Source organism: Staurois parvus, unplaced genomic scaffold (assembly GCF_062004578.1).
Source record: "Staurois parvus isolate SC_StPar_1 unplaced genomic scaffold, SC_StPar_1.0 ptg000879l, whole genome shotgun sequence".
NCBI classification, from domain to species: domain Eukaryota; kingdom Metazoa; phylum Chordata; class Amphibia; order Anura; family Ranidae; genus Staurois; species Staurois parvus.
This window is the reverse complement of record NW_028318675.1, coordinates 2,955,417-2,972,581: the sequence shown is the minus strand read 5'-3', so window position 1 is coordinate 2,972,581 and position 17,165 is coordinate 2,955,417. Positions and strand designations below refer to the sequence as shown.

The 17,165-nt window shown below is 49.4% G+C and overlaps 1 protein-coding gene across 1 annotated transcript in view; it reads left to right on the top strand.

The window, feature by feature from the left end:
* The first annotated feature begins 7,859 nt into the window (after window positions 1–7,859).
* Window positions 7,860–17,165, top strand: part of LOC149443056 (uncharacterized) — a 47,106-nt gene continuing 37,800 nt past the window's right edge. The window contains exons 1-2 of the mRNA XM_089655981.1: window positions 7,860–7,962; window positions 12,698–13,920. Of these exons, the coding sequence (XP_089512107.1) occupies window positions 7,860–7,962; window positions 12,698–13,920 (1,326 nt within the window). The remainder of the gene's footprint in view (window positions 7,963–12,697; window positions 13,921–17,165) is intronic.

Here is a 17,165-nt window from a genome sequence, read left to right as displayed (position 1 = left end):
CCCCTTATGTATTATACATGGAGATCATATCCCCCCTTATGTATTATACATGGAGATCATATCCCCCCTTATGTATTATACATGGAGATCATATCCCCCCTTATGTATTATACATGGAGATCATATCCCCCCTTATGTATTATACATGGAGATCATATCCTCCTTATGTATTATACATGGAGATCATATCCCCCCTTATGTATTATACATGGAGATCATATCCCCCCTTATGTATTATACATGGAGAGCATACCCCCCCTTATGTATTATACATGGAGATCATATCCCCCCTTATGTATTATACATGGAGAGCATATCCCCCCCTTATGTATTATACATGGAGATCATATCCCCCCTTATGTATTATACATGGAGATCATATCCCCCTTATGTATTATACATGGAGATCATATCCCCCTTATGTATTATACATGGAGATCATATCCCCCCTTATGTATTATACATGGAGATCATATCCCCCTTATGTATTATACATGGAGATCACATCCCCCCTTATGTATTATACATGGTGATCATATCCCCCCTTATGTATTATACATGGAGATCATATCCCCCTTATGTATTATACATGGAGATCATATCCCCCCCTTATGTATTATACATGGTGATCATATCCCCCCCTTATGTATTATACATGGAGATCATATCCCCCTTATGTATTATACATGGAGATCATATCCCCCTTATGTATTATACATGGAGATCATATCCCCCCTTATGTATTATACATGGAGATCATATCCCCCCCTTATGTATTATACATGGAGATCATATCCCCCTTATGTATTATACATGGAGATCATATCCCCCCTTATGTATTATACATGGAGATCATATCCCCCCCTTATGTATTATACATGGAGATCATATCCCCCCCTTATGTATTATACGTGGAGATCATACCCCCCTTATGTATTATACGTGGAGATCATATCCCCCTTATGTATTATACGTGGAGATCATATCCCCCCTTATGTATTATACGTGGAGATCATATCCCCCCCTTATGTATTATACGTGGAGATCATACCCCCCCCCTTATGTATTATACGTGGAGATCATATCCCCCTTATGTATTATACGTGGAGATCATATCCCCCTTATGTATTATACATGGAGATCATATCCCCCCCTTATGTATTATACATGGAGATCATATCCCCCCTTATGTATTATACATGGAGATCATACCCCCCCCTTATGTATTATACATGGAGATCATATCCCCCCTTATGTATTATACATGGAGATCATATCCCCCTTATGTATTATACATGGAGATCATACCCCCCCCCTTATGTATTATACATGGAGATCATACCCCCCCTTATGTATTATACATGGAGATCATACCCCCCCTTATGTATTATACATGGAGATCATATCCCCCCTTATGTATTATACATGGAGATCATATCCCCCCTTATGTATTATACATGGAGATCATATCCCCCCTTATGTATTATACATGGAGATCATATCCCCCTTATGTATTATACATGGAGATCATATCCCCCTTATGTATTATACATGGAGATCATATCCCCCCCTTATGTATTATACATGGAGATCATATCCCCCCCTTATGTATTATACATGGAGATCATATCCCCCCCTTATGTATTATACATGGAGATCATATCCCCCCCTTATGTATTATACATGGAGATCATATCCCCCCCTTATGTATTATACATGGAGATCATATCCTCCTTATGTATTATACATGGAGATCATATCCCCCCTTATGTATTATACATGGAGATCATATCCCCCCCTTATGTATTATACATGGAGATCATATCCCCCCTTATGTATTATACATGGAGATCATATCCCCCCTTATGTATTATACATGGAGATCATATCCCCCTTATGTATTATACATGGAGATCATATCCCCCCTTATGTATTATACATGGAGATCATATCCCCCTTATGTATTATACATGGTGATCATATCACCCCTTATGTATTATACATGGAGATCATATCCCCCTTATGCATTATACATGGAGATCATATCCCCCTTATGTATTATACATGGAGATCATATCCCCCCCTTATGTATTATACATGGAGATCATATCCCCCCCTTATGTATTATACATGGAGATCATATCCCCCCCTTATGTATTATACATGGAGATCATATCCTCCTTATGTATTATACATGGAGATCATATCCCCCCTTATGTATTATACATGGAGATCATATCCCCCCTTATGTATTATACATGGAGATCATATCCCCCCCTTATGTATTATACATGGAGATCATATCCCCCCTTATGTATTATACATGGAGATCATATCCCCCCCTTATGTATTATACATGGAGATCATATCCCCCCCCTTATGTATTATACGTGGAGATCATATCCCCCCTTAATCTCCTCTTCTCAGTAGAGAATACATTCAGTTCCTCTAATCTCTCCTCATAGCTGATCTCCTCCATGCCTCGTATCAGTTTGGTTGCCCTTCTCTGTACCTTCTCTAGTTCCCCAATGTTCTTTTTGTGAATTGGAGCCCAAAACTGAACTGCATATTCCAGATGAGGTCTTACTAATGATTTGTACCGGGGGGGAGGGGGTGATATCTCTCTCTCTGGAGTCTATACCTCTCCTAATACAAGAGAGGATTTTGCTTGCTTTAGAACCCGTAGCTTTGCATTGCATGTAATCTACCAGAACCCCCCCGATTCTCCACCATTGATCCTCCCAGATCCTTCACCATTGATTCCCCCAGATCCTTCTCCACCATTGACCCCCCCCCCGATCCTTCTCCACCATTGACCCCCCCCCCGATCCTTCTCCAATATTGACCCCCCCCCCCCCGATCCTTCTCCACCATTGACCCCCCCCGATCCTTCTCCACCATTGACCCCCCCCGATCCTTCTCCACCATTGACCCCCCCCGATCCTTCTCCACCATTGACCCCCCCCCCCTATCCTTCTCCACCATTGACCCCCCCCCCCCGATCCTTCTCCACCATTGACCCCCCCCCCCCGATCCTTCTCCACCATTGACCCCCCCCCCCCAGATCCTTCTCCACCATTTACCCCCCCAGATCCTTCTCCACCATTGACCCCCCCCTGATCCTTCACCACCATTGATTCCTCACAGATCCTTCTCCACCATTGATTCCTCACAGATTCTTCTCCACCATTGACCCTCATCAGATTCTTCTCCACCACTGTCCCTGTCAAACACCTCCTGGCGGTATTTCTAGCAATCCACAGGACAGGATTCCCAGGAGCGTGGAGTCTAAGTCCCAGTCTGCTTGTTCACCAGGGCCCCTGATGGTGGGGATGGACTTGGAGCAGACAGTGACTAGGTTGCGGCCCCTGAGTACACCTGCCCATGGTAGAGGGATCTGCCAGAGGTATATGCAGGTAGAGAGCCTGACGCGAAGAGGCGGAAGGCTGGAGCCGTGATGACTGGATCTGTGCAGGATGGATGGCAGAAGTAGTGAGCGTGGTCAGATGGGCCAGATCGGTAACAGTGGGGTCAACGTAGTACAAGGCAGCAGGCAAAGAGTTGTCGGGTCACTCGCCGGGTTCAGTAACAGGAGGTCAGATCAAATAGGGATATCCAGGAGAGAAGTCAAATGAGCCAGAGGTCAGAGCAGGAGAAGTCAGCAGAGGTCAGGATCAGGAGAAGTCAGCAGAGGTCAGGATCAGGAGAAGTCAGCAGAGGTCAGGATCAGGAGAAGTCAGCAGAGGTCAAGATCAGGCAGGGTTGGTAACAAGTCAATCAGCAGATACACAGGAACACAGGATATAAGACCATACGGCAATGAGAGTCTGTGCAGGGCAGGTTTAAATACTGTGCCCTGTCATTGGTGCCAGGCGAGCATCCGCGATCGCGAGTGTACATGCGCGGCCACCACTGCCCAGGTCCTAGTGCCCGCCGGATAGAATGAATCGGCGTTCTGCACATGCGCACACCCGCATGCTGCCGCAATCCCTGACATTGCTCCCCCCCACGGGCATCCTCCGGATGCCCAACCAATCTCTCCTCCATGGGTGGCTACGATAGAACTCCCGGACAATTCTAGGGGCGTGAACATTCTGGGCCGGCTCCCACGAATTCTCCTCAGGACCATAGTCCTTCCACTTAATCAGGAACTGTGTCTGGCCGCCTCTTTTCCTGCAATCTATGATTGCTTCAACCTCAAATTCTTCTTGTTCATTAATGGTTATGGCCTCCGGAGGTCTGGACCTTCGGTCCGGGAAGGGATCTGGCACTGCTGGCTTCAGTAGCAACACATGGAAAACTGGGTGAATCTTAAAAGTTCCTGGAAGTGCCAGTTCATACGCCACTACATTGATTTTCCGCTTCACCCGGAATGGACCCTTAAATTTCGGCCCCAGTTTTTTCAAAGGAGAAGACATCCTCATATTGGTAGAGTCTAGCGAGACCTGGTCCCCCGATTGCAGGCTTAGTTCAGCTCTTCTTCTGTCGAAAGCCCTTTTGCTGTCCTCCTGGGCCTTTGCAACAGCTTCTTGAAGCACCTTGTTATTGGCAGAAAAAAAAACAGCATATTTTGCGTAGCGGGGACTGGGCTTTCAGGAATCGGGTCAGGTAAAAACGTGGGGTGAAACCCGTAATTGGCAAAAAATGGGGATTGCCCTATAGCAGAATGATTTGTGTTATTGTACGCAAATTCAGCCAATGGCAAGAGCGCCAGCCAGTCATCCTGGAGGAAAGATGTGTAGCATCTCAGGTACTGTTCCAACGTCTGGTTCGTCCTTTCCGTCTGCCCATTTGTCTGTGGTGGTAGGCAGACGAGAAGGACAGTTTGATTCCCAAAACCTCGCATAATGCTTTCCAGACTTTAGATGTAAACTGGACCACTCGGTCTGAGACAATATCTTCTGGAATTCCATGGAGCCTTACCACTTCTTTCACAAAGATTTGTGCCGTTTCCAGAGCCGAGGGTGGGTTCTTTAGCGGCAGGAAATGGGCCATCTTTGACAAGCGATCCACAATTACGAAAATCGCTGAATGGTCTTGAGATGGTGGAAGCTCCACTATAAAATCCATGGAGATCATCTGCCATGGCCAGTCAGGTATAGGCACAATCTTTAGCCATGCTTGGCCACCAGAACGTATGCTAGAGTAACTCTAGGATCTTTGCAATTCCAAAATGGCCTGCCAGTGTATGGTGATGGCAGTGCCCCAGAACTAAGGTTTGGACCTCCTCGGGTACCACAATTTGCCCTTCTTTCCAAAAGAGACCTTCCTTGCTCTGTAGAGAGAGCATCGGGCTTTGTATTCTTGGACCTGGGTCTATATGTAATGTGGAACACAAATCGGGAGAAGAAAAGTACCCATCTTGCTTGGTGTGGTCTCAGGCATTTGGCTGTCCTCAAGTACTCCAGATTCTTGTGGTCTGTGAAAATCAAGATTGGATGTGTGGACCCCTCCAGCAGATACCTCCACTCTTCCAGTGCCGTTTTTGATAGCCAGGAGTTCCCGGTCTCCAATGTCATAATTCCTTTCTGCTGATGTGAGTTTTCTTGAGAAGAATGCCACTGGGTGCATGAGTTCTCTGGGACAGAATGTCCCCCACTGCGTTCTCAGAAGCATCATCTTCCAGAATCTATGGCAGAGAGGAATCAGGGTGACTAAGGATGGGGGCAGTAGTGAACAGCTCCTTCAATGTCTCAAATGCTGCTTGAGCCTCAGGTGTCCACCAGAAACGGGCCCCCTGCTTGGTTCTTGATGAACTTTCTGTAAAAGTTTGCAAACCCTATGAAGCGTTGCACGCCCTTCTTGTCCGTGGGTACTGGCCATTCTAAAATTGCCAAGACCTTTTGGGGATCCATCGCAACCCCCGTGGTGGAGATGATCAGCCCCAAGAATGCAATGCTGTTCTGCTCGAAGCTGCATTTATCAGCTTTGGCATACAACCCGTGTTGGCGTAAATGTTCCAACACCCGTTTGACATGACCCCTATGGGTTTCCAAAGAAGAGGAGAAGATCAAAATATCGTCCAAGTAAACGACCACAAAAATGTCCAGTTAGTCTCTAAATACGTCCTTAATGAAATGTTGGAATGTAGCTGGGGCATTGCAAAGTCTGAAGGGCATGACAAGGTACTCAAAGTGCCCAAATCTAGTGCGAAATGTGGTCTTCCACTTGTCCCCCTCCCGTATGCGGACCAGGTTATACGCGCCCCACAAATCTAATTTAGTAAACACGGCTGCTGTCTTTAACCTTTGGAATAGTTCTGGAACCAAGGGAAGGGGATGATGATTCTTTATCGTAATCTTATTTAAGTCACGATAATCGATACAGGGCCTTAGGGATTTGTCCTTTTTCTTGATAAAAAAAAAAGATTCCTGCTCCGGCTGGTGATGTGGAGGGGCAGATAAACCCTTTCTGGAGGTTATCATCAATGTATTCCTTGAGTATCCCCAATTCCCGCTCCGATAGGGGGAATATCCGTCTGAAAGGAATCTCAGATCCGGGTAGGAGGTCGATGGGACAGTCGTAGGTTCGGTGTGGAGGAAGAATGTCTGCCTCCGTTTACTAAACATATCTAGATAGTCGTGGTAGGCCGGGGAAATGAGCTTGGCGTCCCCATGAATACATAGGAGAGACTGGGGAGTCAAGGAGGTCGGGGCGTGACAATGTTCCTGGCAATAAGGTGATAGGAACTGGATAGACCCAGTTTTCCAATCAATCTGGGGATTGTGCCCACAACCAAGGGAGTACTAGGATAACTGGGAACAGAGGGGATGCAATGGCATCTAGACGGAGGAACTCTCGATGATGGTTAGCCACCGTAGTACAGATAGGTGGGGTCTCGCGGTCTACTAATCCTGACTTAATGCGTGACCCATCAGCCAAAAAGATATTAAGCCCACATTCCTTGATCTGGAGGGGGATCCTCTGTCGGTTGGCAAAATCTAAATCGGCAAAGCAACTACATGCCCCGGAGTCAATAATTGCTGTTGCTGACACGGTTCTTCCTGGAAGCTGAAAAGAAATGGGTATGGCTAAGTAATTGGAATGGTTAGAACATTTGGAGGATACGTTGGAAAAAACAGAAGCACACTTGCCCAGTTTTGCTGGGAAAGAACGCACCACATGACCTGCTTCCCCGCAGTAAAGACAGAGGTTGTTCACCCGGCGCCTCTGGCGTTCCTCCACTGACAACGATGGTCGTGCCAATCCGAGCTGCATAGGTTCTGGCATCTCCTCAGACTCCAAGTTCCGGCTTCCTCCTGGCAGGGATTGGACTGCAGCACGGGGAAGTACCCACGTGGGTCTCTGCCCTGAGTTGGACCTCTCTAACCTGCGTTCCCGCAGTCTGCGGTCAATCTGTATGGCCAGGGTGATGAGATCTTCCAAAGAGTCAGGTAGGCCCACCCTGGCTAACTCGTCCTTAAGGGACTCGGACAAGCCCATGCAAAACTGGTGATGTAGTGCGGCATCATTCCACCGGGTGTCCCCCATCCAGCGTCTGAACTCAGATGCGTACTCTTCCGCTGCCCGGCGGCCCTGTCTGTGGGAGTACAGGGCCGTCTCTGCGGATGCTGCCTGCTGCGGATCGTCATATAGGACTGCCATCGCATTGAAGAAGTCTGTCACGGTCTCCAGATGGGGATCGTGGGTCTCCATTAGTCAGTGAGCCCAGGCCTGGGGCTCGCCCTGGAGTAAAGAGACGATGAACCCCACCTTCACCGATTCAGAAGGAAATGTCCGTGGCTGCAGGCTGAAATACAGCTGACTTCTCCTGATCCGGAAGGCCCTGAATTTAGCTCGGTCCCCGCTGATACGTTCCAGCAATGGTACGCGGGGTTCCGGTGGAGGCAACGTGACTAATGATCGGGCAGGAGGTTCTGAAGGCTCTATGGCTGCAGAAGGAGAACTCGTGCTCTGGGATGGAGCAGCTGGTGCGGCTAACATCTGAATCCGGTTCTCGAGGTGTGTGTAACCCTCCTGCAGCATTTTGATGGCTTGAGTTAGTGCCGCCAGATGCTGACATATGTTCTCCAGTGGGGATGGCCCTCTTCCAGGCTCAGTCATGGCCGTATGGTTCTGTCAGACACCGCCTGGCAGTACCTCTAGCAGTCCACAGGACAGGATTCCCAGGAGCGTGGAGTCTAAGTCCCAGTCTGCTTGTTCACCAGGGCCCCTGATGGTGGGGATGGACTTGGAGCAGACAGTGACCAGGTTGCGGCCCCTGAGTACACCGTGGTAGAGGGATCCGCCAGAGGTATATGCAGGTAGAGAGCCTGACGTGAAGAGGTTGGAAGGCTGGAGCCGTGATGACTGGATCTGTGCAGGATGGATGGATGGCAGAGTAGTGAGCGTGGTCAGATGGGCCGGATCGGTAACAGTGGGGTCAGCGTAGTACAAGGCAGCAGGCGAAGAGTAATCGGGTCACTCACCGGGTTCAGTAACAGGAGTTAAGATCAGTAGGAGTATCCAGGAGAGAAGTCAAATGAGCCAGGGGTCAGAGCAGGAGAAGTCAGCAGAGGTCAGGAGAAGTCGGCAGAGGTCAGGATCAGGAGAAGTCGGCAGAGGTCAGGATCAGGAGAAGTCGGCAGAGGTCAGGATCAGGAGAAGTCGGCAGAGGTCAGGATCAGGAGAAGTCGGCAGAGGTCAGGATCAGGAGAAGTCGGCAGAGGTCAGGATCAGGAGAAGTCGGCAGAGGTCAGGATCAGGAGAAGTCGGCAGAGGTCAGGATCAGGAGAAGTCGGCAGAGGTCAGGATCAGGAGAAGTCGGCAGAGGTCAGGATCAGGAGAAGTCGGCAGAGGTCAGGATCAGGAGAAGTCGGCAGAGGTCAGGATCAGGAGAAGTCGGCAGAGGTCAGGATCAGGAGAAGTCGGCAGAGGTCAGGATCAGGAGAAGTCGGCAGAGGTCAGGATCAGGAGAAGTCAGCAGAGGTCAGGGCAGGAGAAGTCAGCAGAGGTCAGGATCAGGCAGGGTCGGTAACAAGTTAATCAGCAGATACACAGGATACAAGACCATACGGCAATGAGAGTCTGTGCTGGGCAGGTTTAAATAGTGCGCCCTGTCATTGGTGCCAGGCGAGCATCCTCGATCGGGAGTGCACATGTGCGGCCGCCCAGGTCCTAGTGCCCGCCGGCTAGAATGAATCGGCGTTCTGCGCTTGCGCAGACCAGCTTGCCGCCGCGATCCCTGACAGTCCCTCATATCCTTTTCCACCATTGACCCCCAACAGATCCTTCTCCACCATTGACTCCTCCAGATCCTTCTCCCCTATTGACCCCCCCACAGATCCTTCTCCCCCATTGACCCCCCACAGATCCTTCTCCACCATTGACCCCCCACAGATCCTTCTCCACCATTGACCCCCCACATATCCTTCTCCACCATTGACCCCCCACATATCCTTCTCCACCATTGACTCCCACAGATCCTTCTCCCCCATTGGCCCCCCACAGATCCTTCTCCACCATTGACCCCCCCACAGATTCTTCTCCAGCATTGATCCCCCAAAGATCCTTCTCCAGCATTGTCTCCTAGATCCTTTTCCACAATTGACTTCTCCAGATCCTTCTCCACCATTGACTTCTCCAGATCCTTCTCCCCCATTGGCCCCCCACAGATCCTTCTCCCCCATTGGCCCCCCACAGATCCTTCTCCCCCATTGGCCCCCCACAGATCCTTCTCCCCCATTGGCCCCCCACAGATCCTTCTCCACCATTGGCCCCCCACAGATCCTTCTCCACCATTGGCCCCCCACAGATCCTTCTCCAACATTGTCCCCCCAAAGATCCTTCTCCACAATTGACTTCTCCAGATCCTTCTCCAACATTGTCCCCCCACAGATCCTTCTCCAGCATTGTCCCCCCACAGATCCTTCTCCAGCATTGTCCCCCCAAAGATCCTTCTCCAGCATTGTCTCCTAGATCCTTCTCCACCATTGACCCCTTCAGATCCATCACCATTGACTGCCCAGATCCTTCTCCACCATTGCACCCCCAGTTGTACCCCCCTAGTATGTATGATGCATATTCTTAGCCCCCAAGTGCAGAACCTTACATTTATCACCATTATCCCTCATTGGCCCCATAGTCCCCCAATTACACAGAGCATTGAGGTCGGCTTGTAAGTTGGAGACATCCTGTAAGGACGTTATTCCCCGGCACAGCTTGGTGTCATCTGCAAAGACTGGAATGGGATTTATAATCTCACACCCCATATTGTTTATATATATTAATAAGTAAGGGTCCCAACACTGAACCCTGGGGTACCCCACTAATAACACTGAACCCTGGGGTACCCCACTAATAACACTGAACCTTGGGGTACCCCACTAATAACACTGAACCCTGGGGTACCCCACTAATAACACTGAACCTTGGGGTACCCCACTAATGCTGAACCTTGGGGTACCCCACTAATAACACTGAACCTTGGGGTACCCCACTAATAACACTGAACTTTCGGGTACCCCACGAATAACCCTGAACCTTGGGGAACCCCACGAATAACCCTGAACCTTGGGGAACCTCACGAATAACCCTGAACCTTGGGGAACCCCACGAATAACCCTGAACCTTGGGGAACCTCACGAATAACACTGAACCTTGGGGGCCCCCACGAATAACACTGAACCTTGGGGTACCCCACGAATAACACTGAACCTTGGGGTACCCCACTGACACCCCCAGACCATTCACAGTATGAATCATTAACCACTACTCTCTGAATACAATCTGTTAGCCAGTTTTCTATCCATTTACATTCAGATTTTTCCATCCCGTAGACTTTACCTTACACATTAGCCGTGTGTGCGGAACTGTGTCCAAGTATACCACGTCCACCAGCACCCCTCTGTCCAAGTATACCACGTCCACCGCCACCCCACTGTCCAAGTATACCACGTCGTCCACCGCCCCCCCCCCCGTCCTAGTATACAACCCCCACCACCACCCTTCTGTCCAAGTATACCAAGTCCACAGCCACCCTTCTGTCCAAGTGTACCACATCCGCAGCCACCCCTCTGTCCAAGTGTACCACGTCCATTTGCATTCAGATTTTTCCATCCCATAGACTTTACCTTACACATTAGCCATTGGGGGAACTGTGTCCAAGTATACCACGTCCACCGCCAACCCCTCTGTCCAAGTGTACCACGTCCACCGCCAACCCCTCTGTCCAAGTGTACCACGTCCACCGCCAACCCCTCTGTCCAAGTGTACCACGTCCACCGCCAACCCCTCTGTCCAAGTGTACCACGTCCACCGCCAACCCCTCTGTCCAAGTGTACCACGTCCACCGCCAACCCCTCTGTCCAAGTGTACCACGTCCACCGCCAACCCCTCTGTCCAAGTGTACCACGTCCACCGCCAACCCCTCTGTCCAAGTGTACCACGTCCCCCGCCACCCCTCTGTCCAAGTGTACCACGTCCCCCGCCACCCCTCTGTCCAAGTGTACCACGTCCCCCGCCACCCCTCTGTCCAAGGATTTGCTCACCTCCAATCTAACCTGTTTCATGATAGTTTAATCCCAGCTCACCTCTACATGTTGTCTACAGTAAACATTTAAACTTCCACTGATTACAGAATACTAATACTGTGAGTCCTGACCCTTATACTATATAACTTGTACATTACATACTCCTGACCCCTGCATTATACTCTGTTGTACATTACATGCTCCTGACCCCTGCACTATATACTCTATGTTGTACATTACATACTCCTGACCCCTGCACTATATACTCTATGTTGTACATTACATACTCCTGACCCCTGCACTATATACTCTATGTTGTACATTACATAGTCCTGACCCCTGCACTATATACTCTATGTTGTACATTACATACACCTGACCCCTGCACTATATACTCTGTTGTACATTACATACACCTGACCCCTGCACTATATACTCCATGTTGTACATTACATACTCCTGACCCCTGCACTATATACTCCATGTTGTACATTACATACTCCTGACCCCTGCACTATATACTCCATGTTGTACATTACATACTCCTGACCCCTGCACTATATACTCTATGCTGTACATTATATACTCCTGACTTCTGCTCTCCCCCTCCCCCCACTGCTATATATACACATAATATGGATTCTCTTTTGTTCTCCCCATTTCATCCCAGCTGAACATTTTATATTGGATGATATGATTGGAGCACAGATTTTACATGGTGATAATAATGTGATAACATCCTCCAACTTTGGACCCTTAAACAGAAAGTGATAATGAGGGAGGAGTCAATACCCCAATGATGGTGGTCTTCAGGATCAGTCCAGTCTTCATCTTGGTTGTTCTCCCCCCATCCTCACTCTCTGACCTCTGGTGGGGCTCAGCCCCGCTGTTCTTCATGACTAAATCATGGAGTAAATAAGGAAGTGCAGTACTTCTTGTGTTGGGAAGATGGCGATGAGTGATAGAGGGGGTGGGGCCCCTCGTCCTATAATCCCCTCATCACTGTCCCTCCTATAAAAGACAGTTCTGGTTGTTTCCTCACTCTCTGACTAAGGTCCATGAATAAAGAAATGACCTGGTAGGAGATCAGAGGAGCCATTTCCTAGTTCCCTTGAGGGTGGAATTGTAAGCTCCTCAGAGACCAAGCTGCCTGATGTGGGCGGAGTCCTGGTTTGGGGGAACCAATCAGCTCCTGTCTAGTAATCCTCTTTGTCTTTGTATTTTAGTCCATGGCCGGGAGATGAGGAAAACCTCCGAGGATTGTCTCACTTTGTCTCCAGACTGGAAAGTAGAAGATGAGGACATCACACAGTATAGTCCAGGAGAAAACCCGGCTCCCTCCAATGTCCATCCGGCACCACCCAGTGTAGATGGACCATCGGATTCCTCGTATCCTGAGGAACCTCAGACTGTGCGGGACCGGGCCGGCCTTCCAACAGAGAAGAGCTTCTCCTGTACTGAGTGCGGGAAATGTTTTTCAACTAAGTACTATCTTTACACACATCAGAGATCTCACACGGGCGAGAAGCCGTATTCCTGTCTTGAGTGCGGAAAATGTTTTTCAGCTAAGTACTATCTTTACATACATCAGAGATCTCACACGGGGGAGAAACCGTATTCCTGTATTGAGTGCGGGAAATGTTTTTCAACTAAGTCCTATCTTTCCATACATCAGAGATCTCACAGGGGGGAGAAGCCGTATTCCTGTCCTGAGTGTGGGAAATGTTTTTCAACTAAGAACCATCTTTACTCACATCAGAGATCTCACACGGGAGAGAAGCCGTATTCCTGTCCTGAGTGTGGGAAATGTTTTTCAACTAAGTCCTATCTTTCCATACATCAGAGATCTCACACGGGGGAGAAGCCTTATTCATGTCCTGAGTGCTGGAAATGTTTTTCAACTAAGTCCTATCTTTCCAAACATCAGAGATCTCACACGGGGGAGAAGCCACATTCCTGTCCTGAATGCGGGAAATGTTTTTCAGGGAAGTCCAGTCTTTACACACATCAGAGATCTCACACGGGGGTGAAGCCACATTCCTGTCCTGAATGCGGGAAATGTTTTTCAGAGAAGTCCAGTCTTTACAAACATCAGAGATCTCACACGGGGGAGAAGCCATATTCCTGTCCTGAATGCAGGAAATGTTTTTCAGAGAAGTCCCATCTTTACAGACATCAGAGATTTCACACGGGGGAGAAGCCATATTCCTGTCCTGAATGTGGGAAATGTTTTTCAGATAAGTCCAGTCTTTACAGACATCAAAGGTCTCATACAGGGGAGAAGCCGTATTCCTGTCCTGAGTGTGGGAAATGTTTTTCACGGAAGTCCAATCTTTACACACATCAGAGATCTCACACAGGGGAGAAGCCATATTCCTGTCCTGAGTGTGGAAAATGTTTTTCACGGAAGTTCCATCTTTCCAAACATCAGAGATCTCACACGGGGCAGAAGCCACTTTCCTGTCCTGAGTGAGGGAAATGTTCCTCGCTGAAGTCCTGTCTTCCTGTACATCAGGGGTCCCACACAACCCTGGAGGTGTATTAGTGCCTTGCATGCGGGAAATGTCTTCTAGATGAATGTTGCTGGACATCCCAGCTCTCATGTGGGGAAGAAGCACACCCTGATATACACCTCAGATATACTCCATGGCTGATCTTCATCATGGAAGAAACAGTTGATAAGGAGATGAGAGGCCCCCAAAGACATGGATGAAGTGGAGTAAATGTCGGGGTGCAGAGTGGTCAGTAGATCCTGGAAATGAAGGACACAACTTCAGCCCTTCTTGGGTGTCGGAGTTGCGTTTCCTGATAATGATATAGCGGGTTACAGAGCTAGAAGCCGGGAGAGCCCAGATCTTGTTATCGGGGAACTTTACACAGACAACAAGAACTTCTGAAGTTGATGTCCTTCATTTCAAGGCTCTACAGAACAGTGGTGACCCCGAAGCATCTCTCTGTCTTCAGTCCATCCTTCTCCCATCCCCCAACAGGAGGGAAGGAGAACTCCGCCCCAAACTAGGAGGGAACATTCTTCTCATTATTTCCCTTGGCTTCTGTGTGGGTTTGGGTGGTTGGAGGAGTGCGGCACGAGAGGGAACACAGCTTGTTGTTCTATGTCTACATATGGGGTCTGGGTAGATGGGATCCACCGGAAAATATTTCTACTCTTTGATTTTGTGCAAATCGTTTCTGTTTTCACTTTGAAGGGCGATATTATGTGTGGTTTGTAAAAGGGATTGGCCCAATAGATACCGCCCCACTTAGAGAATAGATGAACTAATATGACCAGCATTCATTCAGCCATGTCACATGTTGGGATCTTTTCATACAGGGATTTCCTATGATCATTGGCTCCATCTAGTGGCCATAATGTGGTATTAAACTGTTTTTCCTGAGTGAGGTATTTTGGAAGTAATACATCATTATGGCCACTAGAGGGAGCTGATGATTATAGGAAGTCACTGAATTTATTAAAATATGGCCAGAATTTGTCACAGCTGGACACATGCTTGTCACACTCCCCCAATATATTTTTTGCATAGACCCCTTAGTTTACTATTAGAGATGAGCGAAGAAATGAAAAATTCGATTCGACTGATTTGGCGAATTCGTGGACAATATTCGATTCGAGTCGAATAAATTCGCTGTGAATTTAACTTAAAAAAGGGTGTTTCTAGGCTTCAGAGAGACTTAATATTAGTGCAGAACACTGTACCTTTAATTTAAATGCCCTTGGAGTCTGCTGGGGAAGAGAAATAATACTGTCAGTCAGTATGACATGCAGATGAGTGCCGTCGATCTTAGAATCACCGCACACTTCACTCATTTGGGCAGTCACGGGGCCAAAACCAGAGTGTGGAGCCACAGTGTGGCGGTGGAGGCAGCAGCAATGGGAGGCCATACAGCACCCTATGACAAAAATGGAAACCACCAGCAGTGTGAGGAGACCTGAAAGTGGCACATGGCAGAGTGTGGCGATAGAGACAGCAGCAATGGGAGGCCGTACAGGGACCCATGACACACTCTGGACCTGGCAGCAGCATGAGGAGGCGGTACAGGGGCCCATGACAGATTACGGGCCTGGCAGCAGCATGAGGAGTCGGTACAGGGGCCCATGGCAGATTACGGGCCTGGCAGCAGCAATGGGAGGCCGTACAGGGACCCATGACACACTCTGGACCTGGCAGCAGCATGGGGAGGCGGTACAGGGGCCCATGACAGATTACGGGCCTGGCAGCAGCATGAGGAGTCGGTACGGGGGCCCATGACACACTCTGGACCTGGCAGCAGCATGAGGAGGCGGTACAGGGGCGCATGACAGATTACGAGCCTGGCAGCAGCAACTTGGACAGGAGGACGTTCAGCTTCTGCACCGTCGGGTGCGTGCTCGCAAACTGTTGTCTCTTGGAAACGGATTCCAAGAAAGACTGCTGACGGAATCCGTGAAGAGGAGTAGCAGGAGAAGGAGCATCTGAACGAGCGGAATATGCCAACAAGCGACAACAGTGGCCCATGACAGATTACGGGCCTGGCAGCAGCATGAGGAGTCGGTACGGGGGCCCATGGCAGATTACGGGCCTGGCAGCAGCTATGGGAGGCCCGTAATCTGCCAGCACCCTATGACAAAAAATGGAACCCACCAGCAGTGTGAGGAGACCTGAAAGTGGCACATGGCAGAGTGTGGCGATGGAGACAGCAGCAATGGGAGGCCGTACAGGGACCCATGAGAGACTCTGGACCTGGCAGCAGCATGAGGAGGCGGTATAGGGGCCCATGGCAGATTAGGGGCCTGGCAGCAGCTATGGGAGGCCCGTAATCTGCCAGCACCCTATGACAAAAAATGGAACACACCAGCAGTGTGAGGAGACCTGAAAGTGGCACATGGCAGAGTGTGGCGATGGAGGCAGCAGCAATGGGAGGCCGTACAGGGACCCATGAGAGACTCTGGACTTGGCAGCAGCATGAGGAGGCGGTATAGGGGCCCATGGCAGATTAGGGGCCTGGCAGCAGCTATGGGAGGCCCGTAATCTGCCAGCACCCTATGACAAAAAATGGAACACACCAGCAGTGTGAGGAGACCTGAAAGTGGCACATGTTTGGGGCATGATTCATGGCGGATTTAGTCAGTTGTGTCAGGAACTGGTGGTTTGAAATCCAGACTAATCCACGCCTGATTCATTTTCACAAACGTGAGTCTCTCCACACTTTGGGTGGACAGTCGTGTCCTCCGCGGAGTTGCAATACCTCCTGCCGCACTAAACACGCGCTCCGATGCCACGCTACTGGCCGGGCATGACAGCCTTTCAAGGGCAAATTCAGCTAGTTGGGGCCAAAGGTCAAGTTTCGTTGCCCAGTAGTCAAGGGGATTGTCTACCTCGGTTGGCAGGGTGCTGTCCAAGTAGGCCTAAGCCTGTTGTTTGAGGTCCTGCTCCAGGTCCACCTGATGCTGCTGCTGCTGCTGCGGCTGGTTAGTAGTTTCCTCACTGCGCTGGTGAAGAAAGCTACTCATCATCGACTGCAGACTGAGGCAGCCGCTGCTGGTGGAGCTGCCACTGCTCCTACCACCCCACCCCTCCCCTGCTGCCATGGCAGCGGAACACGAGCGCACAGGGCCCACAGTGTCTGAGGATGGACGTTGGCGCAGACAGGCAGAGACCAGCTGACTACATAGGTGTTTTTTATAGTACGTTATTT